This window comes from Theropithecus gelada, chromosome 1 (assembly GCF_003255815.1).
Source record: "Theropithecus gelada isolate Dixy chromosome 1, Tgel_1.0, whole genome shotgun sequence".
Lineage (NCBI taxonomy): Eukaryota > Metazoa > Chordata > Mammalia > Primates > Cercopithecidae > Theropithecus > Theropithecus gelada.
In genome coordinates, this window is record NC_037668.1 from 17,349,327 (window position 1) to 17,376,606 (window position 27,280).

General features: G+C 44.0%; 1 protein-coding gene across 4 annotated transcripts; it reads right to left on the reverse strand.

Moving 5' to 3' along the window:
- Window positions 1-15,875: 15,875 nt before the first annotated feature.
- Window positions 15,876-27,079, reverse strand: S100A10 (S100 calcium binding protein A10). Of its 4 annotated transcripts, XM_025392606.1 has the most exons (4): window positions 26,450-26,472; window positions 24,149-24,152; window positions 19,098-19,250; window positions 15,876-16,282 (listed from the first exon to the last, which is right to left on the reverse strand). In XM_025392606.1, exons 3-4 carry the CDS (start codon window positions 19,227-19,229, stop codon window positions 16,121-16,123), a joined length of 294 nt encoding a protein of 97 aa, XP_025248391.1. In that variant the 5' UTR covers window positions 19,230-19,250; window positions 24,149-24,152; window positions 26,450-26,472; the 3' UTR covers window positions 15,876-16,120. The 4 variants fall into 4 exon arrangements, with proteins under 4 accessions (XP_025248391.1, XP_025248387.1, XP_025248369.1 ...); XM_025392602.1 differs by lacking the exon at window positions 24,149-24,152 and having other exon boundaries at window positions 26,444-27,079; XM_025392584.1 differs by lacking the exons at window positions 24,149-24,152; window positions 26,450-26,472 and adding an exon at window positions 25,160-25,338.
- Between the last annotated feature and the right edge of the window lie 201 nt (window positions 27,080-27,280).

Below are 27,280 nucleotides of genomic sequence, written 5' to 3' on the forward strand. Positions count from 1 at the left end.
AGTCTCGCTCTGTCGCCCAGGCTGGAGTGCAGTGGCCGGATCTCAGCTCACGGCAAGCTCCGCCTCCCGGGTTCACGCCATTCTCCCGCCTCAGCCTCCCGAGTAGCTGGGACCACAGGCGCCCGCCACCTCGCCCGGCTAATTTTTTGTATTTTTTTAGTAGAGATGGGGTTTCACCGTGTTAGCCAGCATGGTCTCGATCTCCTGACCTCGTGATCCGCCCGTCTCGGCCTCCCAAAGTGCTGGGATTACAGGCTTGAGCCACCGCGCCCGGCCTATCCTTTAGTTATTAATTTCCTGTTACTAATTAGTCTTTGTTTACATTAAACTTTCTCTGTTCAAATTACTGTGTGATTTCTGTCTCCTGACTTATCCTAATTGACACAATCACCAAGTGTTGAGCCTTTTTCTTGTATGCTGAAGTATCTAAGATAGATGTAGTAGCTTATTTTTTAAAACTTGGTTAACGCGTTGATTTTTTGTGTAATTGTATTGGGGTTAAAAAGTAGAGTTCTTTGTTTTTTAGAAGTACTCACTGAAATATTTATAGACAGAATCATTGCTGTTTAAATTTGTTTCAATATAATGTGAGAGAGGAAGGTAGGGAGTAAAGAGGAAATAAGATTAGCCTTGAGTTAATCATTGTTAAAGCTAATGATGGGTGCATTGCTACTTTTATATTAAATACACCTCATTTTGTATATTTTAGAAATTTTCTATAATAAAAACTAAAAGCAAAGATAAAATTGTCTTTAGCAGCCTCTAGGATGGCTGGACTTTCAATAAATATGTTATGAATATTTATAAAAGGGAAAAAACATCATTAGTGTACTTACTTCCATTTCCATAAGATTTCACTCTGGCAGGTGGACTTTAATGATATGTTAGGTCTCCAGGAGTTAGGGTTAGCTCAGAGCTAAAGACCGATACTTCCCAATGGTTTTCCTAGTGGATGACTGAGGTTCCTCAGGGGAGAGCTTGGAAGAAGATGCATGCTAGTGCTTGATCTGTTATTGTAGGGTTCTTGCTCAAATGTACTTGAATTCCTCTTCATTGAGGGGGCTAGATGTCTGTGCATTGACTCAGATGTGGGAGTTGGCTTAGAGGCAATGACGTTCTACCACGCAGACTTAAGTCAGGTCTCTGTTCACACCTGAAATATTTTCAGATATACAGATATAGTTGAACTATATTAGTCTTTGGGACCTTATGATTAATAAGGCACCACCAAAGATCCCCTTGGACAAACTATTCTGATAACCTGGCCAGCCAAATTGCCTGTTTTGTTCAGTTGGAATCTGACACTAGAGTCCTGCTAGTTGGCATTTACAGCCCTGGGATCCTAGTATTGTTGAAATCAGGGAGTTCATTTTTACTGCAGCATCTCCCACTTGCATAGCTCACTCATAGAAGAGTCTTCCGGCCGGGCGTGGTGGCTCAAGCCTGTAATCCCAGCACTTTGGGAGGCCGAGACGGGCGGATCACGAGGTCAGGAGATCGAGACCATCCTGGCTAACACGGTGAAACCCCATCTCTACTAAAAAATACAAAAAACTAGCCGGGCGAGGTGGCGGGCGCCTGTAGTCCCAGCTACTTGGGAGGCTGAGGCAGGAGAATGGCGTGAACCCGGGAGGCGGAGCTTGCAGTGAGCCGAGATCCGGCCACTGCACTCCAGCCTGGGCGACAGAGCGAGACTCCGTCTCAAAAAAAAAAAAAAAAAAAAGAAGAGTCTTCCAAGTTTTTTCCAATATATATAAGTAGAGTCTTAATAATCTCCAGGTGTGTAGGCTTCTTTTCCCGAACTTGACTTTGTAATGGCTCTTTGGGGCATGCCAAGATCTGACTCTAGTTAAAAGTACAGAGACGGCAGGTTATTCTGTCCCGTGACTTTAGAGGAAACCACTCCATTCCACAGTCCTTGAATTTCTCAAGTTGTTCATGTTGGTCTATGTACTTTGACCCTCAACACTTCCCTTCCATGGATTATTGATCCAGGTGACCACAGTAATAATTGCATTAGTTGAGATTCTTCCCAGTACTTGCTTCTCTGGGTCACTAGCTCCTGATTGAAGTCTAGATCAATTTACCTGATAGGTGGGGCCTAGGCCTGGAGCTAACTTCCTAGTAGTAAGCGAGTCTTGGAACCGACTACCTGGGCTTTCAGCCATTATAGGGGGAAGAAGACTCTGCCCCCAACAAGACTCAAAAGATGGGGAATTCATCAAACATATGAAGGGAATTCAGATGCTGGGCAGCCTAAAACCCATCCAGGGTCTATAGCACCTCCTGACGAAGTTGTTAGGGAGAGTAAATAAGATGACATAGAAAAAGTATCTAACATAGTACCTTATGTTACACTTTAGTAAATGTTAATTCCCAGTATCTTCCTGGTTAATAAAATAAACAGTGTTGAGCCACGAAGAATGGAACTGCGAATATATAGTTAAACTTGAGCATTGAAACTCGATGTATGACTTAAAGTTTAACAGGCAGGTTAGGAAAGGTTATATTAATTGTCTTCTGCTCCTTTAAAACCTCCATTTTTTGGGCCGGGCACAGTGGCTCACGCCTGTAATCCTAGCACTTTGGGAGGCTGAGGCAGGCGGATCACGAGGTCAGGAGTTAAAGACCAGCCCCGCGTCCACTAAAGTGAAACCCCGCGTCCACTAAAAATACAAAAATTAGCCCGGCGTGGTGGCACGCGCCTGTAATCCCAGCTACTCAGGAGGCTGAAGCAGGAGAATCGCTTGAACCTGGGAGAGGGAGGTTGCAGTGAGCCATTGCATGCAGAGCAAGACTCTGAGACTCTGTCTCAAAAACAAACAAACAAACAAACAAAGGAACAACAACAAAAAAAGCCTCTATTTTTGGTGTAAGCATTGACATTTTGATTGAGAAAAAGTGTGAATATTCAACATTTTCTCCCTAAAAAGCTCTTTTACAAAACCAGTTTACCTATTTTACCCTGTTATAAAAAGGAGATAAAAAATTAATCAAAATTTGAATCTATCCTCAGCCATAAAGAGTTGTATAAACTGGGCATAAATTCATCATTGTGTTGATTTTTCATTGGTCAGGAACTTATTCCTGCTTGCTGTTCTATCCGGGTGTCTCATGTTGGGTTTAAACTTATGAATAGCTATAAAAGAATCAGTAGAAATGAGAAAATACTGTTTTGACTCCTCACCTGAATCTGAAATTAGAATGAAATTGTTCATAAATTGTGTAGTCACAGCTGCATTAAGATTAGATGCCCCAGAGGCATATTTATTGGCTTGGAAATATTACCTTCATTTGCTGGCTTCCATAAGCAACAAAAGAATGTCACCATTCACGTTTTGCTCTGCATGACTTGGCAATTCCTTCGCATGCATATATGAGTGTTAATTTCTTCATCACACATTTGCAGAGCCCCTAGTACATCCTGGATGTTATAGTAGGCTCTGAAAACACAGCGGTGGAAAGACTTGGTCCCTGTACTTACAGTATAATAGGTAAGACAGACGTATGAGCAAGTAATTGTAGTATAATGTGATGAGTGTGATAATTAATGCATGCACAAAGAAAAGTGGTGGCTCCAAGGAGAAAATAGTTAATTATTGTTGTGTGTGTAGGGGGGTGGATTTAAAGAAGTAGTCACAGAGGAAGATGTCACCAGTTCTCAGCAGTGGCACATAAATGAAAGGCAATTAAGTAGCCGATGTGAGTTCCTTCACACTTTCTTGTCCCCGCTTCTTACTCCCTCCCTCTTGCTGACTGGAAGTCTCTGAGTCACCACTTGAAGGAGAGCGGCCAGACTCACTGAACTTTAAAGTGCTGTTTGACTCAGCAGTTAACCTCCTGTGATACAGCCTGTCTGTTCTGTTGCCAAATTATATAAATTTGTTGTTAGACTTTGAGGACTTACTGCTAAGTCATTAAGGCTAACTCTAAATCAGTTCATGAATTATAAATTATTTTGGCAGCGACATTATCCATAGACCTACATAGCTTCTGTCATTTTTGTTGAAAGCTATCTCCATGATTTCTTTTCTTTTTTTTTCCTTTTTGAGAGAGGGTCTCGCTCTGTTACCCAGGCTGGAGTGCAGTGGTGCAATCTCGGCTCACTGCAGGCTTGACCCTCTGGGCTCAAGGTATCCTCCTTTCTCAGCCTCCCAAGTAGCTGAAACTACAGGCACGCGCCATCATACCATACCTGGCTAATTTTTAAATTTTTTGTAGAGATGAGGTCTTGCTATGTTGCCTAGGCTGGTCTCGAACTCCTGGCCTCAAGCAATCCTCCCGCCTCGGGGTCCCAAAGTGCTGGGATTACAAGATTATCAGTGATAGACTGGATAAAGAAAATGTGGTACACCTGGTCTTCCATGATTTCTTGAGTTGGAGGTCTATATTCCACAGAGTAACTGAGGTGGAAACTAGGAGAAAGTTGAGCCATAGCATCTCATGCTCCTTCTCCTTCCAGTTTGGCTAAGTTATGCTATAACTTGTTTTTAGCACTGTTTCAGTTATTTTCTTTTAACTTCCACAATATTTTTGGCACCTAATATGTACTGTGCCTATTTATGTTTTACTTTGTGCCTGGAACTGTGCTAAATTTTTCTGGTGCGATAATGAACAAGAAAGAGATGGTCTCTGCCCTCCTGAAACTTAACAGAGTGCTGGTGGAGGCAGAGAATTAAGGAAACTTTTGGAGAACAGGATGCCTTGAGAGCAGACAGAAGGAACATAAAACGTGAACTTGGGAATTCAGGGTGACTTCCTGGAGAAAGTGAGATTTAAGCAGATATAAAAAGGTGGAAGAAGAGTTAGATGAAGACTAGGGGATTGGTTTTAGGAGGAAAAAGATAATATGTGTAAAGGCCTGGAGGAGGGAGAGCATGAAAGGGGCAGAAAGAAGTTCTATGTACCTTAAAAATAAAGTACAAACCGAGAAAAGCAAGGGCTAATGTTTGAAAAGGAAGCAGGGGCCTGATGATGAAGGGACTTATAAGCCATGCTAAGAAGACTATCTTACAGGCTGGGCACGGTGCCTCACGCCTGTAATCCCAGCACTTTGGGAGGCTGAGGCAGGCGGATCACTTGAAGTCAGGAGTTTGAGACCAGCCTGGCCAACATAGTGAAACCCCATCTCTAATAAAAATACAAAAATTAGCCAGGTGTGGTGGCGCATGCCTGTAAAACCAGCTACTTAGGAGGCTGAAGCAGGAGAGTCGCTTGAGCCCTGGAGGCAGAAGTTGCAGTGAGTCAAGATTGCGCCACTGCACTCCAGCTTGGGTGACCAAGCAAGACCCTATCTCAGAAGAAAAAAAAAAAAAAAGAAGACTGTCTTACAGAAATACCATTCAACCTAGCAATCCAATTACTGGATATATACCCAAAGGAATATAAATCATTCTATTGTGAAGACACATGCACACATATGCTTATTGCATTACCATTCACAATGGCAAAGACATGGAATCAACCTAAATGCTCATCAGTGATAGACTGGATAAAGAAAATGTGGGACACATATACACCATGGAATACTATACAGTCATAAAAAAGAATGAGATCATGTCCTTTGCGGGGACATACATGGAGCTGGAGGCCATTATCCTTAGCAAACTAATGCAGGAACAGAAAACCAAACACCACTTGTTCTCACTTATAAGTGGGAGCTAAATGGTGAAAACACATGGGCACATAGAGGGGAACAACATACCCTGTGGCCTATTGGAAGGTGGAATGTGGGAGAGGGAGAGGTTTAATAACGAATGGAAAAATAGCTAAAGGATACTAGGCTTAATACCTGAGTGATGGCCAGGTGCGGTGGCTCATGCCTGTAATCCCAGCACTTTGGGAAGTAGGTGGATCATCTGAAGTCAGGAGTTTGAGACCAGCCTGACCAACATGGCGAAACCCTGTCTCTACTAAAAATACAAAAATTATGCACCTGTAGTCCCAGCTACTAGGTAGGCTAAGACAGGAGAATTGCTTGAACCTGGGAGGTGGAGGTTGCAGTTAGCCGAGATTGCGCCACTGCACTCCAGCCTGGGTGACAGAGCGAGACTCCATCTCAAAAAACAAAACAAAACAAAAAAACCTGAGTGATGAAATAATGTGTATAAGAAACCCACATGACACATGTTTACCTATGCAACAAACCTGCACATCCTGCACATGTACCCCTAAACTTAAAGTAAAAGTTAAAGAAAAGAAGACTGTCTGAGGTTAGGGCACTTCAAAAGCAGAAATTGAAGCAAGGGTTTGGATGGAAGTAGTTTATTTGGAAGGTGATTATTTGGAAGATGCCTCTGAGTGGTTGCACCCAGTGAGGAAGTGGGGGCATTTATCCAGCACTCTCATCCCTCACTGGCTGGGGGTACCTTCTGGGGACCTTAACTCCCCCACACTTCTCGCCTGCCCTGAACTCTTCAGAGAATGCCCTCAGGCTAAGAGATGAGACACAGCCAGACATTGTAAGTAAGGAAACAGTCTGTAAGTGACACCTAGGGCGGGACAAGGGTACGTGGGCAGGACTCCGACAGCATCTTCTGAGAGTCTAAACTTTGTCCTTAGAACAAATGAAATCTACTGCAGGGTTGGAATGCATTTTAGAAAGCCAAGTTTGGGCCGGGCATGGTGACTCACGCCTGTAATCCCAGCACTTTGGGAGGCTGAGGCAGGTGGATCATGAGGTCACGAGTTTGAGACCAGCCTGGCCAACAAAGTGAAACCCCGTCTCTACTAAAACTGCAAAAAATTAGCTAGGCATGGTGGCAGGTGCCTGTAATTCCACCTACTTGGGAGACTGAGGTAGGAGAATCACTTGAACCAGGGAGGCAGAGGTTGCAGTCAGCTGAGATTGCACCACTGCACTCCAGCCCGGGCGACAGTGTGAGCCTCCGTCTCGAACAAAAAAAAAAGGAAACCCAGTTTGGCTGAATGGGCAGGGTGGATTGGAGTGGGCAAAACAAAGTAGACAGATGAATTAGGAGTATTTTAATAAAATTCCTTTCTGCTTAAATAAGCCTGAGCAAATTTTGTTGTTTGAAACCAAGGACCCTGGAAGATCGGCCTGTTCACATGTTCAGTGAGGTAGGGTGGGGAAGATGAGTGTCGCTTTGATGTTGAGTGTGAGAGGCCTGTGGAACATCCACATGGGGTTGTTACTTTAGTGATGATAACTGAATGGGGTGAGGGTGATGGTAATGAGATTCCCCAGGGATAGAGTTAATGTGGGTAGAGAAGAGGGCATAAGCGATAGAAAGATTGACATTTAAGGAGGATGAGATGCTAACAAGGGAGAGTAAGAGTAAGCCCCAGAGGCAGGAGGAAAATGCAACCTTATGGAGCCCAAGGGAAGAGTGTTTTAAAAGACAGAATGGCCAAAAAGAGCAAACCCTGCAGAATAGCCAAATAAATTAAGGGCTAAAAATGGTGTATCAGAAGGAGATTCTGGATAGTTTGGGTGAAAGCATTTTTAAAGAAGCAGTGTAGGGATAATACAGATCAGAAATAATTGAGAAAGGTGAGAAAATGGAGGTGGCAAGTAAGCTCAATTCTTTTTTTTTTTTTTTTTTTTTTTTGAGACAGTCTCGCTCTGTCGCCCAGGCTGGAGTGCAGTGGCCTAATCTCGACTCACTGCAACCTCCGCCTCCTGGGTTCACACCATTCTCCTGCCTCAGCCTCCCGAGTAGCTGGAACTATAGGTGCCCACCACTACGGGCCCGGCTAATTTTTTGTATTCTTTAGTAGAGACGGGGGTTTCACTGTGTTAGCCAGGATGGTCTTGATCTCCTGACCTCGTAATCCGCCCACCTCGGCCTCCCAAAGTGCTGGGATCACAGGCGTGAGCCACTGCACCCGACCGGTAAGCTCAATTCTTTCAAGAGATTTGCAGGATATGGATTTGAGAGACGGCTTTCTTTTTCTTCTTCTAATGGAAGAGACTTAAACATATATAAAACGTTAATGGGAAGGAGTAGAATGACTTGGTAGCGGGAACAATGGAAAGAAGATAAGGAAGCAAGCAGATGATTGGTGGAGTGAAATCTTGCAGAAGGCCGGCAGGAGATGAGATCAGAGCACGGCAGGAGGGATTAACCTTAGAGGAAAATAAGGGTTTCTAGTTCTTTTTAATAGAAGAAAAGCAGGAAAGGACGAGTGTAGGTTATATATTGTTATTTAATCCTTACACAGCTCTCCGAGGGTGGATATTGTTTCCCCCAATTTGCGCGTGATGTAGTGGAGGCCCAGAAAAGTGAGGTAACTTGCCCAAAGTCACACAGGAGAACCTAGGTATGACCCCAAGATTAATGCTTGCTTTGAGCCCAAAGTGTAATGCTCACTTACCTGCAATATTTTAAAAGCTCGAGTTCCCTATAGGGAGTGCCCTGAAAATGACTGGAATTTAGTTAGGTCCTTGTTTTATGACTTGGTAAGCTAGAACGCAAAGAGATTTTACTGGAGCAAACATGCAGTGCCATTTGGTAGAGATCTAGCGAAAGAAGCTGCCCTCAATTAATGTTTGACTAACTCAGTACCAAAGGTCTGACTTTTCTTCCTGAGTACGCCTGCTAAAATAAATACGCTTGTCTGCCTCTGTGTGCTACTGAGATGCGCCAACATGGACATCTTATATAATTATCTTCTTAGCCTTTCCAAGCAATCCTGCTATACAGATACTCTTGCATCTGTGTTACAAATGAAACAGGCTCAAGGAGGTCAAGTGACTTGCCCAGGCCACAGGGTACGTGGTGAAGCAAGAATTTAAACTCAAATATTTCTGACTCCAAAGCATTTGTTCTTTCAACAAAGCATTGCTTCAGGTAGCTTGGGGATAGGAAAGGATCTGCTGGTTGGAGCATTAATTATGAGGCTTTGTAATATCCTGTGGCAGATAACTTGCCTCCCAGGATTATGTATGTCTTCTTTCAACTTCCTGAACTTAGAAACAGTTACAGGACTAATCTAGTCAATATTTATATAGTGCCAACTATATGCCAAACATTATTCTAGGTGCTCTAGGATAGTAACTTAATCCTAATTATATTATTATCTCCATTTTACAGAGGATAAAATTGAGGCACAGAGAGGTTGAGTAATTTGCTCAAGATCACACAGCTTGTAAATATCAAAGTCAGAATTTGAACCCAGAAATCTGGCTTCTGACCTGAGTCTATGCTCTTAAACAATTATGCTATTGCCCCTCAGTCAGGGACAATTAGTCTCTGGTGAAGAGAATGCCTAGACTTGATTCTCAATTCTGATTTTCTAACTTCTTCCCCATGGACTAAACAGTTGTTTGGCTAAAGGCATAGACTTTAATTTCAGACTTGGATATGAACCACACTTCACCACTTAAAAAGTTGTGTGGCCTTCGACAAATTACTTCTCTACAGCTCAGTTTCTTAATCTGTAATGTGGGGCCAATAAGAATATTCAACTCAAAGAGTCACTGTGAGGATCAAATGAGATAAAGCATGTTAAGAGCTCAGCAGAATGTGTGGTTCATAGATAAGCCTGGGCTTAAGGGACCCTGGAGATGACGTTTTCATCTATCTCATTCTTCCATTCCTGTTTTAGTACTCTCATCCGAACTTTAGCTTCTCTTACCATGGATTACTACCATATGCACTTAAAACCTTTAAAAATCACATTAATATATAATTATTAAAACAATGCTTGTTTACTAAACATAGAAAAATTCTTAAAAATATTTTAAAAGCTATGAATTATGTTAAACATTATAACTTTATTAAATTTGTTTTTTGTATTTTTTGAGACAGGGTCTTGCTCTGTCACTTAGGCTGGAGTGCAGTGGTGCCATCATAGTTCACTGCAGCCTTGAACTCCTCAGCTCAAGTAACTCCCCAGGCCAGATGAACTCCCCAGGCCAGACGCCTTGTCCTCCCAGCACTTCCCTGCCCATAGTGGATCTTCCTCTCTGTTCTTTCCCACCTGAATCCTTCTTTCACACAACCCCCAACCTGCAGAGCTAACACCAGCATTTACCACTCACTGATATTCTTTTAACTCACATATATTGTTAAGTATTGTTGCTTTGAAATGAAGTCTTATTCCACGAGACTGTAAACTTTGTATGTCAGTGACCACATTTCCTATGTAATTTGCTACTTTCTATGGTGCTTTAAATCATATCATTGAAGGGAAATTTTAATTTGTAAGTTTGTAATATGACCAAGACACAAATGTCTCTGTGGACTGACTCACTGTGGCGTCCCATCCCAGAGTGGGGCAGGACAAAGCAGAGTCCTCCCTGCAGAGAGCAAAGCTGAATCACCCTCTCCTCCTTCTAGAAAAACAGGCTTGAGGCTAAGTGCTTCTAATGCTCATCAGGGCCTTAATGGCAATGCCCAGAAGAGATTGAAGGGAGTAGCCTGAGCTTTTGCAGGAAGAGCCGGCAATGCAGGGGCTGCTTGTTGATTAGCTGCTTTGGGTAACATGGCAAATATGATTTTTACACTGAGCAGGTCAAGTTCTGTGTCCAGAGAGCTAACTGAAATTATTTTCTCCCTTATTGAAAGGACAACGTAACGATGCTAAAGAAAACATTGATAACATGACTATTTCCATGCTATGAAATTTATTTTCATTTTATATAACCCCTTCCAGACTTTGCCCACTTTCATGCATTTATTTTTATTTTTTCTTTGAGATGGAGTCTTGCTCTGTTGTCCATGCTGGAGTGCAGTGGCATGATCTCAGCTCACTGCAACCTATACCTCCTGGGTTTAAGTGATTCTCCTGCCTCAGCCTCCCAAGTAGCTGGGATTACAGGTTTGCACCACCACTCCCGGCTAATTCCCACTTTTTAAAAAAATGTAAATTTGTAATATGCATTTTAAAAAACATACAATAGCTGCCGTTAGAGTGAACATAGCATTTTTCAGATGAGTTGGAATCTCAGTGGAAAACTGGATGAACTAATGTTGTATCAGATGCCTTTCTCACCTAGATGCTGTGGCCCTATCATCTTGATTTTTCTTCCCTTTCAATTTTGGCATGACTTGCCAGAGGTCAAATTTTTTTCCTCTGTACTTAGAGCTTCTCAGAAAGATAAAAGTGAATCCCCACCCTGCTTTATCTTTTGTAGGCAGAATGTGATTGGAATGTGAGCAATGGAGAAAAGTGGGTTGAACATTCACAAGAACATACTGTCTGATTGTCTCCTTTTAGACAAGGGCATCTCTTTTTCCCAAAGGAGTAGTAATAACCCAAACCTAGGACCTGTAGAGATTTTTATTGAGCAACCTCGCCCGCAACATATCCTTTATTCTTTCCATTTATCATTCCTTTAACACCTCCTACCTGTCCTATCTCACCTACACACACTTTCTGCAGTGAACACACGCCACTTTAGACTTGCTGGATTCTATGTGGCCTCCTGAGTTTTCTGCGTCCTGGACATTCCTTTGCTCCATCATTACTATGTCGAGGGATGCAGCAGAGAAGAGTGGTTAAAATCTTAGACCACCTGTGTTCAAATCCTGCCTCCACCTTGATCAAATCACCTGTAAAGTGGGAACAGTAATAGTACCGACTTCATAGTTGTTGGAAGGAACAAACGAGTTAATACTTGTAAAGCACTAGAACAGAGCCTGCAATGTAGTAAGAACTCAGTGTTGGTATCCAAATTTAAATTTCTTCCAATCTTCAAAGACCAGATAACATCTTATCTCTTACACAAAATCTTCTCTGACTAGCCTCATCTAACCCATGAAATCTCTTACTCTTCTGAAAGAATAACACAGTTGATAGTTAATTTACTCAAATAGCACCTTGAGACAACTGCAGAATACAGGCTGCTCTGCCTATAGAGTTGCCGGTCTTTATTCCTTTCCTTGCTTTTCACTTTACTCTAAAAAAGAAAAAAGAAGAAGAAGGAAAGGAAAGAAAGGGAAGGAAGGAAGGAGACTATCTTGATATTTGGGTTTAAATCTTAAAACAGTAAGTGCTGTGGGACTTTGAGGGAGTTACTTAAGTCTCAGTTTTGTCATCTGTAAAATGGGTATTATAATACCTTAACAGGGTTATTGTGAGGTCCAAGTAAGATAAATGCTTAAAAAGTATCTCATACAGGTCCTGACTCATAGTAGACCCTCAATAAATATACATGCTCTTTCAAAGTATATTATTTAAAATTTTATGGATTGTGAAAGTGCAAGTGCATGTAGGTGGGCTAGGAAAGAACTGCATAGAAAATTAAGATAATATAGCACTGTATATAAAGAAAATTATAATAGTCTCATACACATCTTTCTGGAGCAACAATTTCCCCAGCCAGTAACTCCTACTCTGGAAACTAAACACAGCTGGCTGTATTCCCTTTAGTTTCTCTCTCTCTCTCTCTCGCTCGCTTGCTCTCGCTCTCGTTCTCTCTCTCTGTGTGTGTGTGTGTGTGTGTGTGTGCAGGCATGCACTCAAGCAGACACGCATATTTAGAAAAGAAAGGAATTCTATTATATACCAATTTTGCAGTCTGCTTTACTTTGCATAGACATTTCCCCATCTCATTTAATATTTTTCAAAGTGAGGGTTTTGATGGGCCATATAGCATCCCATGTACATCTAAACAATCTAAACATAACTTATTTAACCATGGCCTCATTGTTGGACACTGAGGTTTTCTTTAGGTTTTAGCTATTCTAAATAATGCTGCATCAAATAGCTTTGTATACGAATATCATAAGTATCTTTGATTATTTTGCTAAGAGAAATTCTTAGGAATAGAAATACTGGGTCAAAGAAAACACATTAAAGGATTCAGGTACATATTGCCAACTTTTGCCTTTCTGAAAGGTCGTATAAATTACATACCTATCAACAGTGACCACAGGTGCCCATCATGTCTCCCTTGCCAATGCTCTGTTGTGTTGTTAGTTAACTTTTTGTCTGCTTTATCTATTATCTTTCAATTTAGAGTGTAATCTTCTTGAGCAGGCACTGTGGTCATCTGCTTCTTCGTACCTGCCTTTATACAGAACATTGCTTGGTGCCATTCACATAGTAGCCCTTGTTAATATTTGCCAAGTGAATGAATTTCTACTCACAACTATCCCTGTGGAGTTAAGAGCTGGAGAAGACTTGAACAATCACTTTCAAATTGGTCAAATTTGAAAGAGAGAGGTTTGTAGAGTTGTCCTTGGTCTCCTAGTGAGATGGGTTAGGTAGAAAACTATTAAATCACAGGTAGTTGGCCGCTGTTCAGGGAACTTGGACAAGGGAGTGGGTCCAAGAGAGAAAAAGGATGTTTTTCAGGGTCAGCTCTGCAGCGGGTTTGAAACTGACTTTCTGCACTGCTGTTCATTCTTTTTTCATAACAGGGTGTGGGGAGGGGCGGGATCTACTTTTTACAACTCAGCCATGTAGCAGAATGAGTGGAATTTTCCAGATGGTTCCTCTCGATGACTGTTGGCATAATGGCAGTTTTTCCCCCTGGGAGCCATTGGGCTGCAACCCCTGAAGCCTAGACAGCAGTTTCAGCAGGTCAGATTGTGGGATCCGTGTGTTTTTGTTGGCACAAAGAGCCATGTGGGATTTCAAGCCATAAATACCATTTTTATTTTCCTCATACAGCTCCCTACTAAATGCTTTGAGCAATGAGGCCAAAGCGAGGAAGGTGTCATAACCCTTCCCCTAAACACACATACACATCCGTCCCAAATACAGTGACTCTCATCATTCCCTGGCACTGGGCGCCTTTCTGAATGAGAGTCTGGGGTAATCTGCTGGGAATAACACATTGCTTCGGAATTGTTGTGAATCTACATACCCACTGTGAAGAGGAGTTGATGCTTCCTTCCTCCTACACTGAGAGCCTCCCTCCTCCTGGGATAGTTGTGTTTTTGTTTTCAGGTAGAAGAGGCTTAGAGCGTGAAAGTTTGCTACAGATTTCAGGACATGTGAGCACATAATAATATCTCCCTCTTATAATTTTCCCTGTTCATTTGTGAGTTGACCACTAATCTTCCTAATACCCAGTAAACACAGTTGCCCAGGAGGCAGGTAAGCCAAAGGGGTGAATCTGGACTGACACAAATTCTCATGGATGTGAGATTGCCTTACTGTGGTGGGCCAGGTTGTTGTTTTCTTGTCTCTGTATCTATTACAGATGTTATCTTCCAGAGCCTCCTTTCCTTAGAGCCACAACTTCTTTAACTTCCAGGTTGGAAGACTTCACGTAGAATTGGAATTGTCACTGTGGTAGAATCAGTCGCTGGTGTGCAAAGGTTGGAAAATGTTAGAACTTTATTTCCCCGAGTCCCTTGCGGTTAGGAATTTGTTGTGGTTGAGGCATCTGCACCTGGTTGAGACTTGGATATGACAGCCCAGCCATATGTGGAAAGAGGGAGGGTGATGAGATGTGCGTTTGCTTGTGCAGACTGTGCCATGGTTGTGTGGTTCTGGAGCAGCCAGCTATGGCGATGGCTCCTCATTCAGCAGGCAGCTTCCTGAGCCAGCAGCTCCTTGGCGGCCCAGTTCTGTAGCATGGGTTTGGAAGTCATTCCTGGAGTCAATCCAGAGTCACTTCCTTTAACTTATCAACTCCCCTCCTTCATTAATACTCTTGTAATAAACCCCTTTGTAAACTTGCTGATACAATGCTTCAGCTGCAAAGCTATCATTTGTTTTACATTGTTCATTTGTTGACGGAGATAAAATCGTTGGAATGTTTTCCTTGACTTTGATTTTACTATGGATTTCTTTCTACCAAGCTAGTTTTGAACTATCCTGTTCTCTTTGCATGCTTTTCCTTGTGACTATCAATAACCTTATATTGCACTTTTTCCCAGAGTGAGATGGAAGTTTTTCCCAGAGTTATATTGACGTGTCCAATCATAAAAGTAAATATTCCAGGCCTGGTGCGGTGGCTCACGCCTGTAATCTCAGCACTTTGGGAGGCCGAGGCGGGTGGATCACAAGGTCAGGAGATCGAGACCATCCTGGCTAACACGGTGAAACCCCGTCTCTACTAAAAATACAAAAAATTAGCTGGGCATGGTGGTGGGCGCCTGTATTTCCAGCTACTCGGGAGGCTGAGGCAGGAGAATGGCGTGAACCCGGGAAGGTGGAGTTTGCACTGAGCCGAGATCACGCCACTGCACTCCAGCCTGGGAAACAGAGAGCAGGACTCCGTCTCCAAAAAAAAAAAAAAACAACAAAAAAAACCCAGTAAATATTCCATCTTCTCTGACCTATTTAATTTACTTGGAACAATGCTATGTGCCAATTCATGGAAGTCATGTATCACTTCTCCATAAAAGCATAGAGTACTGTGTTATTCATAAGCATATAGCATGTGATGCACATATACCCTTGTGCCTAACAGGCACAAAAAAAGGACTAGGAGAAACATTTTGCATTGTCTGTCAAGACATCAGTACTGACACTTCATTTTCAAAACAAGTGCACTGCCCCGTATATAAGTCATGCCTACCGTATTTCCTGACATCTGAGAGTTGACTTAATAGATGCTAATGGGATGTTATTACCAAGGTGTCAAGCTACACCCTCTCCTCGATTGGTTCTCCTAGTTCTGCCTTAGGTTTGCTGACACTTTGCTATGAAAAATGGATTCAGACATTGCAGGCATGCAAAGGCCTGGCTAGAAAAGCACTGATTTAACTGGGCAAAACTGTGCCCAGTAATTATAAACTTAGAACATATTCCTGTAGAGCCTTCTCCCAATCCTTCAAATAGACATAGCTACAAGGGCAGAACAACTAGAGAAGTCAGACTCCAAGCCTGAATGAAGAGTGTTTTCTCATTTTGCCAGTTCTGTGAGAAGAGCTCTGCCGTGTGCTGGCAAGCTGCCTCTTGGGGAACAAGCATTTCTGAGGGAGCAACAAACATTCTGTCTCAAATTCGGAACTAAAAAAGAACTTTATTTATTGAGGGCAAGGGGATGCAAACAATACAAAAATCAAAAGCTTATCTGGTATTTAACTTTCCTTTCTCAGCTTGTCAAATGGGAGTTAGATTTTATTTTTACATTTGCTAAGGGTCCTGATCTGCTCATGAAATCCTTCTATGGGGGAAGCTGTGGGGCAGATTCCTCAAGCGACCCTTTGGGACAACTCTTATCAGGGAGGAGGGAATTGCTCGTTTCTGCCTACTTCTTTCCCTTCTGCTTCATGTGTACTACAAAATAGTCATTGCATGCAATGGTGAGGCCCGCAATTAGGGAAAAGAAGCTCTGGAAGCCCACTTTGCCATCTCTGCACTGGTCCAGGTCCTTCATTATTTTGTCCACAGCCAGAGGGTCTTTTTGATTCTGAAAAACAAAGAACAAAGGCAAGAAATATCGAAGGTTGCAATGATGAGCTTATTTGATTTGTACTGCTGAGAACTGTGTACATACCTCCCAATTACTTGAGCTCTTGTTTTAGGTCATAAGCAACCTTTGGAGGTCATCTAAATGTATTTTTCTTTTTTTGCCTTGAGGGAGCATTTCAGAAATTTCATAGTTAGATTCTGCCTAAGAACCACCCTAAGTTCCTCATTTTGTGGTTTAAACTTACATTCTCTTATTAAAATTTAATTCCCAATAGCATGGTCAAATCCCTTGCAAAGGAAACTCCTTATGAAAAGATATTTTGGATTTAGGGAGTAAGTTTTCGATCACTGTCCTGTGGATTTTAAAGAAGTGCTAATGATGCCATGGATTGTTTTAGGTTTGGAGAAGACAGCTCTCATTCTTCTTGGCACAGCTGAGGCCAAGCTAGTGTGGCTTCATATTGTATTAGCCACGTCATGCTGAGTGAACCACTTAGTGGGCCTTTGTGTATCAACGATGAATTGAGGAGGTTGGACTATAATGTTTCTAGAATCCTTCCATTCTTTGAATTGGTAAGTCTATGCCATCCTATACTCTTCACCGGACGTTGTACATCGGACCAGTTTCAAAAGGAGTATGTGTGATGGAGTCTTAAACTCCCCATGGCTCTCAGTGCCTAGTAAGAATGTGTGGGACAGAGATGGGAAGGCAAGATCCCCTTTGATTTTATCTGGCTTCCATGGTGATTGGCTTTTGGCTTCATCACTCGTTTTTGTAGTGATGCTGGTCAGAAGTGGTAAGCTGTGGTTTTTCCTGTAGGGTCCATGCCATCAACCAGAGAGAGAAATATGGCCTGTTTACGTTGTTAAAGGGCTCAGGTAAAGTATTTATGAATTCTGATGACTATATTCATGAGTGAGAGAAATGATACACAGTGTTTCAAGAGTGCACTAGATGTTTCTAATAGCACTCGGAAATTCCTAAAAGTATAGCAGCAGCATTTCCCACATAAGCACTGCAAACTCCTACTCTAGCTAAACCTGCTCTATGCAGCTCTTGGTGGGTTTCGGCTAATTCTGGCTTCACCCTCAGCTTCCTGGCTGTGGTCAGAATGAGTGCAATCTGGATGACATAAGGGGTCTACTTTAGAAACAAAACGCTCTGTTAATGCAGTGAGTGTAGGTGTTTCCGGAATTATGACTCTGTGCCTGGAATAAATCACCCTGCCATGTTTAGTGCTCCACAGTACATATACCCTTTATGTGTCTCATGCCACAAAACCTTTAGGAAGAAAGGGTCTGTGTCTTATGTGATACTCACTTGGGCTTCTAACAACACTCTTAACAAGTGTTTAGCATACTGAGAATGCCTTTGTCCATAGGACGGGCAGGCTTACAATGAGCACATTTTGTCCTTGCGTCTTAAATGCTTGTCTTGACTGATCATAGAAAGTGAAAGTGACCTTGCAGATAATTATGTCCAGCCTTCTCCAATTTTACAGGGGAGAAACTGAAGACTAGAGAGCTGAAGCAACCTGCCCGTTGTTAGTTAAGGCAGAGCCAGATCTTCTAACTCCTGGTCTGGGGCTACATCACAGGACTCTACAAAAGCAGAGGACCTGCATATTCCAGCTCATTCTGGGATAGCATTAGGTAATAACTCTCTGAGAGAGTAGTTAGGCTATTTATATCTGCTTATTTAACTGATATTGATGCTATGTGAATTATAGTATACTAAAAAGCCTCGTGTTTATTGATTACAGGAGTCAGGGGCTTGACTAATGTGCTATTTACGAGGCAGATGACAAGAGGCAGGACCCAACCTTTTACCGTATCTCCTCTCACCCTTTAGAAGTTAATGCATTACTCAACACCAAGCACATAAACAATCCTTTCAGGTGACTACAATTTTGGTAGGGAAAGAAGGGCTTGCATTTCAGCCTACTATTTTGTCATGCAGTGTTGCACCTTCAGTTGAATTCAACAGCCATCTCTCAAGAACCTGGAACATAAAAGGACAACTGTGCCTTGTGGCCCCATGTCCTGAGTCATGTATCTGAGCTAATGGCAGAGTCCTCTTCTCGGTCTTCATGCATCTCTCAGTCTGTCAAAGGTGAGACATAAACTCAAACTGCTCCTGTGCTGTCAGAGCATTATTACGTGAAAAGCAGTTATTTCTGGAGTGATATGTGCCTCTTATTCAGTAGATGACTGACACTGCTCCTTTCAGTATTAGAAAAAGAAAAAACAATCCCTTTATCTGAAGAGATTTAAGAAGTGAGATTCAAGTTGCTCAAAATGGAATGTGACCAGGATGTGGCATCTCCACCACCAGGTTTTTGGACCTGAAGATAGCCATTTTCTGGTTGACTACTCTTTTGTGAAAAGCTTTCTTTCTCCCAACTCTGTCCCCAACATCATCACAACAGACACAGATAACCAGATGGGATTTTCCAACAAACAGCTCACATCGTAGTTATTTGTATGTAGTCTTATTTCACCTGCAGACTGTAAGCTCCTTGAAGGTTGGCGCTGTGTCTTCATTACTTTCTATTTCCTCAACAGTATCTTACAAATAGCAGGTACTCAATATTATTTAATAAATGAATGAATGACCTCATTCATTCATTCCTTCCTTCAGGTGACTACATTCAATGACCTCATTCATTCATTCCTTCCTTCAGGTGACTACATTCATTCTTACACTAGTGGTGACCTCCACAGGGAAGGGATGGAAACAAGAAGGAAAAGGAACCAAGGCCTAGAAGCACTGACTTTTATGTCTGGTTCTTTGTAAGCCTTTCAACACTTACTTCCAAAAATCCAGGGAACTCCTTTTCCATGAGTACTCTCAGGTCCTCCTTTGTTAAGTAGCCTTTATCCCCCGCAAATTTGTGAAATGTAAACATCATGGTTTCCATGGCGTGCTCCATTTGAGACGGCATTTTGGTGTGGTCTGTTGAAGCCTATTAAAGGATGTAAAGAAACAGGGTCTACATTAACTTCTTTTGGCAGACTTTATGAATGAATTTATTTTTTTTTAAATTGAAAGATAATATTGTATGTATTTAACGTGTACAACATGATGTTTTGAGGTATATATACATTGTGGGATGACTGAATCTAGCTAATTAACATATGCATTACCTCACATAGCACTTTTGTGGTGAGAACACTTAGCCACTCTTAACTATTTGTCAAGAATACAATACATTGTTATTAACTACAGTCACATTGTTGTACAGTAGATCTCTTAAACTTATTCCTCCTAACTGAAATTTTGTATCTTTTGACTAACATTGCCTCAACATCACTCCAGTGCAATCACCCCAGCCCACTCTATTCTTCAGTTCTATGAAATTCAGTGTTTAAGATTCCACATGAGTGAGATCATCTGGTAATTGTCTTTCTGTGCTTGGCTTATTTCACTAAGCATAATGTCCTCCAGGTTCATCTAGGTGGGTTTACATTAACTTTTAAGCCATATGTATTGCCAACCTTTTTAGGATAATTGGAATGATGGAGATGAGATCATTCATCTGATCCTCTCCAGCTTTAAAATTCAGTGAATGAATCTAAGAGCCAGACCACCCCAGTCTGGGTCTCTTGTTGGTAGAAATAGACACCTCAGGTACTGATGCTGTAAATAAAGGGGTTTATCTAACTCCAGCTAATTTGCATAAATAACCTAATAAAGAACAGAAACTCTAATCATTTAGAAAAGCAAGATCAGTGTTCCTCTTTTTTTTTTTTTTTTGAGATAGAGTTTCGCTCTTGTTGCCCAGGCTGGAGTGCAGTGGTGTGATCTCGGCTCACTGCAACCTCTGCCTCCCAGGTTCAAGCGATTCTTCTGCCTCAGCCTCCCGGGTAGCTGGGATTACAGGCGCCCGCCACTACGCCTGGCTAATTTTTTGTATTTTTAGTAGAGATGGGGTTTTGCCATGTTGGGCAGGCTGGTCTCAAACTCTGACCTCAGGTGATCTGCCCACCTCGGCCTCCCAAAGTGCTGGGATTACAGGCGTGAGCCATTGCGCCCAGCCCAGTGTTCCTCTTTTTACTGACAAAGCACCTACTGAAAGAACAGATAGTTCATAATTTCTCTTGGCACTAGTAAATGGGATTCTTAGATATGGCTGATACTAACAATACACACAGTCAAGCCTGGTGAATATGAAAACTTCAACCTTCTAAGCTTAACGTGGTAACTTGGTTCAGTCTGATTCTAGGGTTTAGAAATCTGCTTACAAATGAATTTATCTGCTGGGTATATATGTATTCTTTACTAAAGTTCTGAACTTGTTATTTATTGCAATAAAGACAGCTGCATCTCTGGCAGTAAAATGCAGTTGATCTACCCAAATAAAAAAACTACTCAAAGTCCATTGTCTAGTTCACTTGAGAAGCAACAAGTAATACTATAACCTAACTCATTTGAGGGTCTTCTATGTTTTTAGTGACACTAGACAGATGCGCTGCTCTCACAGTCTGGGGTACACTGGGAGAGCAAGAGCTTTCATCACGAAGCATTTATAAGAAAGGAAAGGAACATGTCAGATCATTACATTCAGGTATAATGAACTAGGGGTATATGTCTCATCAAGACCCAGTATGTGGTACTTAATAGAACCTCAGTGAATTTTGGCTTAATTGGAAGGAATCATTTGGCCAGAACAGATAAGCTTTGGCTAATATCATCTAAAATCACTACTGGATAGGAAACAGGTGAACACAAATGGAGACTGTAATATAGCACTAAAAAATAAAAATAAATAAATCACAAGAATACGCTTTGAGTTTAGATTGAAGGGCTGGCAAATTCCTCTGCTGAAGAACTCTAACAGGAACCTGAGACATAATTTGGTCTGGTTCCTGTCTCTGAGAGATGCTTATTCAACACTGATTCTCAAATGCTTTCTTTTACAGAGGAGAAGGTGGAGTTGGTAAACATGAGGATTGAGCAATTAACACTTAAGAATTGTAAATTCTACCCATTAATCTCCAGAAAAGTATGGGAACCAGCAGGCCAAAGAATGCTATAAATCAAAATCTGGCATGAGTCATCTGAAAGGCAGTTAGTTATCTTGGAGAGAGCTGCAAATGAATGCTTCAGGGTCTGCTGTGAGATGAATTCCAGGGGAACCACACCCTTTTCCTTCTCTTCTGACACAGCTCAGATCTGGCTCATCCCCCATCCCTCATATGGGCTTCAGATGGCAGTGGGCTTACAGAGAGTCTGCCTTGCCTAGATTGGTACTCCAAGTCCAGCAATTTAAGAGAACTGAACTGGGCGAGTCACCTCTGGGAGAAGGACATGGGATCTCACCCCAGTTCTTAAATAACTCAGGAAAGGAGTCAGACACCACAGAGGTTTAAAAATAACTGTGCTCAAGTTCAGAGCAGCAGAGCACTTCAGGATCAATTCCCAAAGATCCCAGAAATTGGAACTGGGTGGGGTACCTAGTTTACCTTTTTCAGGTGACAGGGCAGAAGGAAAGTGCAGAATTAAGAAAGGGAATGCAGCAGGGTAAGGACCTCTAAATTTTAAAAAGGCGAATTTAGGAGCTCCTAAGAAATACAAGTTGTCAGTGGAGGAAATCCTGGCCACCCTTGAGTATCTTCTTCAAGAGAGCAAGTGAGTGCTCAGGTCTGAAGTCACTCAGTCCCATGTCTCTCTTGCCCACAGCCATTACGAAGTGATGGAGCTTCCCTCTCTGAAGTTACATCCTTCTCCCACTGGGTCCTCCCCTCCCCTCCTCCCCCAGCGGTTTTATTCAGTGGATGGATTATGAATACTGCAGCCAGCTGACTCCCTATGTGTCCAGTAGACCTTCTGCAATAAGGACGCAGAGCAGGGGCTAGCCAGGAGGTGAAAATAGCATTGAAAACTAGGGGGGAAGCCTTTGTCTCCTCAGTAACCAGTGCCCCAAAGGGCACTGACCAGGGCCACAGCAAGGAACTCTGTTTTGAAGGAGCTGCACACTGGCTTTAAAATAAGACAAAGGAAAGGGGGAAATGTTGTGATTAAAACTGTTCTCTTGGCTAGAGGATGAATCATGACTGCAGCCAACAGTTACCCGATTGAGTCAGCCCTGCCTGGCCCTCTCCGTTCTTGGGTAGGGCTTGCCTGGGCAGGGCTGTCTGCAACACTGACTGTTAGCTGCTAAAACTGAAGCTCTTCAGGGACTTCAATCTGTCATTTCCACCCTCACCTAGCCACCCTGCAAGCTCTATTCCTGGGCAGATGTGGGCTTCCTGCATCCTGGTTAGACACACTTTGACAGGAGGGCTCAGGGCTGGGGTTGAGAGGCAGCAGTGTCCTTTCTATTCCCAATAACTTACTCTTGTACCTGAAACATTCAATTCCATTTAATTGTTTACTCGTTTGACTGAGATTTAAGCTTCTCTTGATCAAGAACTACAAATTATTCTGCTTTTATTCATGGAGCACTATATAACTGTTATGTGCATAAATGAACCACACGATCCCTTGGGCAGTAGCTGAGGTACAGGTGTCATTACCCAGGACTAGGCTGAAAGCGTTGTAGCTCAGAGCTCAGGAGGACAATGTGAGAGCTGGGAAGGGCCAGGAAAGGGGCCCCAAAAGTGTTCAACTATGAATGGAACAGCAGAGTACACAGGAGTACACATTCCATATGCAAAAGGAAAAATACGTGTCCTGCTAAACAGGTCTAGTCAGAATGACATGACTGTGCTCCTTCTCTTCTAACACTTGCTGTTTTCTCATGTTTCATTCATCCTGTCTTCTACTTTATGCTTTTCTAGTGCTGCTGTCTCACTGCTGAGCTCCACAGGATATAACAGCCTTGCTGTCCACTCACCTTTTATTGAATTATTTTATTCTGATGCCTATACATGCCCTCTACACGTTTGCCTGAGCAACAGGTCTTAAGAAGGGAGGCTGAGACATCTTTCTCTGCATAGTTTTCTCTACAGAAAACAATTCTGGACTCCACAAATGTAGTTACCATAGGAGGAATTCAATTTTCCATTTTTGGTTCTCCTACCCTGAGCACCTACTTTGAATGTCCCAGACATGGTGTTAGGCATGAGGGTGTTCACACACACATGCACCCACGCACACACACAAAGCTCTCCATGGTGCTTGCCTTTGAGGCGTTCACCAGCTAACGGAATATTATTAAAGCATTTGGCCTGAATTCTAGTTATTTGTGTTTCTGTTTCTTTCCTCACTAGGTTGCAGGTTTTCTGAGCAGGGTCCCAGTAGCCAGTGCCCCAGCCCTCATACAGCCTGCTCAATGAATTGTTAAGAAATTGATAATAATTTATTCTGGTTTTCCTGGGAGTAGCAGGGAAGCAGGAGTCCTCCTCAGAAAAGTATCTGCTCCTGAACAATCTCAAATGTTTGCTTTGGACCTATGCCCAGATCCTGGCTGCAGTTTCAAAGAGGACACTTCTGAAGAGTGAGTCGGACTCACTCTTTGCTCCTCTGTATCTTGTCCATACCCTAGTTTTCTTACAGCCCACCCAGAAAATAAACAGCAGAGCATCAGTAAAAACAAACATCTGTTATTTAAAATGTTTGAGGTTTCCTTCCTTTCGCTTTAGGAATTTTGGATTTTTAAAAATTGAACCCAGAAGGCATTCCTGAATTTGATCTCTGAAGGAAATTCAGAAAAAATGAGTTGAAGCAATGGATCTGGATCCAGTCTGTCTCTCTTACCTCTCACCAAATAAAACTTGCCCACTAAAGAACTGGGCAGCAAAGGAAAGTTTCAGATGCAATTCAATAGGAAGAAAGATCTTGGAAGAAACCTCCTCCAATCTAACTGAGTACATCAATTTTTCCTTAAAGAATGCTCAGGCATCATCTTGATCAGCCAACATAGCTATTGTCACAACTGCTGTTAAATCCTTTGGTAGGATGGGTGGTACATATTTAGTAAAGGGATAGAAAGTGCTGAAAATTGTTTAAAAGAAGTAAATTCTCTTTTTGCTTTTGATGTGAGATTCCTAAATTTGTTGAGTCCCCAGAAAAATGAGAAACTTAAGATGTTAAAATTTTAGTCCAGCTTTCTCAGCACTTTGAGTGCTAATTTATACATTATAACCCTGAAAGAATTCCATTGTTTCTCTCAACTTTACGCTTTACAAGACTGGACTGTGTCCAAGGGTATACCAAGTGGGTTGTGCTCTACAAAAGTCACATTTTTTGAACTGTCAGTAGAAAGCAGGGAGGCACACAGTCTCAGCTCCACCCAGCTCAGGCCTGACCTCACTGGAGTGGCTGCTTAGGAGGCTGGCCAGAGGCCAGCACACTAGAGTAAAGGGGCCTATCTGATATGCCTGAGAAAAGCTAGGAAGAGCATCACCTAGAAAGCAGGGTGAGACCCAAAAATTGCTTCATGCCCAGTAGACCAAAAAACTGGAAGAACCGATATAAGAAACTCCAAATAGTGGATCAAGGGCCACAGTGAAGAAACTACCCTCTGGCTGTGAAGGAACAAATACACCATTTGCAAGGGATGATTAAACAGAAATTGGATAGGAATCTGTGGGGGCAGGGCCGATTAAGAAACTTCCAATAAGTTATATGAACTCATTCCCACTCCAGCCCCTGGCATTATCTTTTGCAATTTGCTGCAACATGTTGGAGGCAAAGATCACTGCCTGGGTGTTTCCATGAGCCTGGCCTCACCTAAAACACACAACATAAAACTTCACTCCTGGAGACTGAAACTCGAGCTTCTGGGGAAAAATATCCGCAACAACAGCAAACCTCTTAACAGGAAAGGCTACCTCCCAAGTAAGGCTGAGGCAGGCTGCCAGGCGCATACTGGCCGATAACGAAAAGCGGTCTCGCCAAGGCCCTACAGATCTAATTATCTGCCCTCACCCGCAATTCAGTCAAGAAACCTCTCCTGCAGACTGGCGGCCAGTCCAGGTGTGACTCACTTCCTCTTGGAAAATGCCCTCTGAGATGGCACAGTTCTCCTTTTCCTTCAGGGAGTGTTCTGTGCAAATCATCCACCGAGAGTATCTGCACCGGCCACACCCACATGGTCTCACAGCTGAGTCACAGGCCTCAGACCACTAGGAGAATCCTGGAGCCCTTTGTGCTAACCACGCCCTGCAGAAGCTCTCGCAGGGACAGAACCGGGTGGGGGCGGAAGGCGGGGTGGGCTTAATGCATCCCAGAATCTGGCTTAGGGCTCCCCTGTGATGGCCTGGCTTGGAGCGCTCTGCATTCCACCCCCAGCCAACAAGGCAGAACTCCTGGTTTCACTTAGGCAGAGCTGGACCAAGGCTGGACAGCGCAGCAGTGTCCACGGCTAGGGGCAGCGCCATTCCTTCGGCCAAAGCACAGGTGGTGAACCAAGTACCAATGGCATGTCTGTCTGTCTCACTGCGCCGGGCCAAATTAATCTATGATTGGAAGATCCTTCATCAAGCCTGCTCTTCCTCCATCTCTTTCTGGTTCCACTTATTAAGATAGCAGGGGAATCCTTTCAGCAGAGAAACCACGTCACACAGGGCCCTCTCCCACACATCCCAGCCAAACTGCTTTAGAAAGAAACAAGTGAACCTCCCGCCCTCGGCAGGAAGACCCTTCCCGTCGAGCAGACAACAGGAAGCCCCAACCTGAAACGCCTGTTTGGCCGAGGGACTAAGGGGTACGGAAGGGACGCCCCCAGCTGCCTACTTGTCCTACCCGCGCCCGGTTGGGCCGTCCAGCCGGGACGACGTACGAACGGGCAGACCCGGCTTGCGGGCGGAACCCACCAAGAAACACGTCAGCCAGGGCAGGGGCGTGCAGGAGGGGTTCGGCAACCCGAGAGACGAGTGGGAAAGCAGGAAAGGTGGGAGTAAAGCAAGGCAAACATAAAGGGAGGAGGGAAGAGGTTCAGGGGCTCACCACGGCCCCCTCCTAAAGAACAAGTGTCCCCTCCTCTGGTCCGCGTGGGTCTGGGGGTGGCCGCGCCCGGGCCGGGAAGGGGCGCTGCTGGCCTCGTCTGGGTGTGGCCTGGAGCACTAAGCAGTGGATTCCCCACCAGCCGCTCCCCACCCAGCTCCGCGGTGCCCGGGACGCCCCGCGAAGCCGGGTGCGGGGGTTTCCCCGGGCAGCAGGTCCGGGGCTGGGGACTACTCAGGAGGGGCGCGCGGGCCGCGCGGAGCTCACCTTGGCCGAGGCGCGGCGAACGCTGGGCGAGCTGGTCGCGGGGCGGCGAGGCGAGCGCGGCGGGCTGTGCGCCTTCCTTAGTACGTGCGGCGGGTGGGGAGAGGGAGGTGGCGCGGGAGCGGGTGGAGCCTGGCGGGCGCTCAGCAGGGCGCTCCCCAGCCCTGTCTCCGCCCCCTCTTCCTGCCCCCTACTCCCCCAACCCCGGGCGCGCGGCCCACGCCCTGCCCTCGCTACCGGACCAGCCTAGCTGAGGCCTCGCCCGCCCCAGACAGAGCGTTCTTGTAAACTTTTCTTCAGTAGAAACGGTCCTGCTCTCGAATATTTCAGGGCATCCCCACCCTGGGCCTGCCCTTCCTCTCGGGTTTGGTTTTAGAAAGTGTAGAAATCAAAGAACCCGGCCGTCCTGCGGGTGGGGCACGCTGGCGCAGAACCAGAGGTAACCGGCTCTGTGGGCACCTACGAGTCTAGGACTTACTTGCTGGATGACCCTGCAGGGAGTTGCACGTGGAGTCCTATCAACCTCAGAGGCACTATCAGATTAGCCCTAGGAGCTCCGTCCGGGGGTCTCGGCGGCCTGCACCCGTGGCGGGGCGGCACCTCCCCAGAAGCCGGGCTCCCCGCCCCGCTGGCCCGCGAGGTGCCGCAGGGAGGGTGCGGTTTGGCTTGTCAGCACCCAGAGCGTCACAAACCCTTTGTTGAACAGGGGATTTACCCCTCTTGTGGCTTCACTTGATCAATAGCTCAGTTTCAGTGTGGCTAATAGTGTTAAAAACTGACCGGGCGCGGTGGCTCACGCCTGTAATCCCAGCACTTCGGGAGGCCGAGGCGGGCGGATCA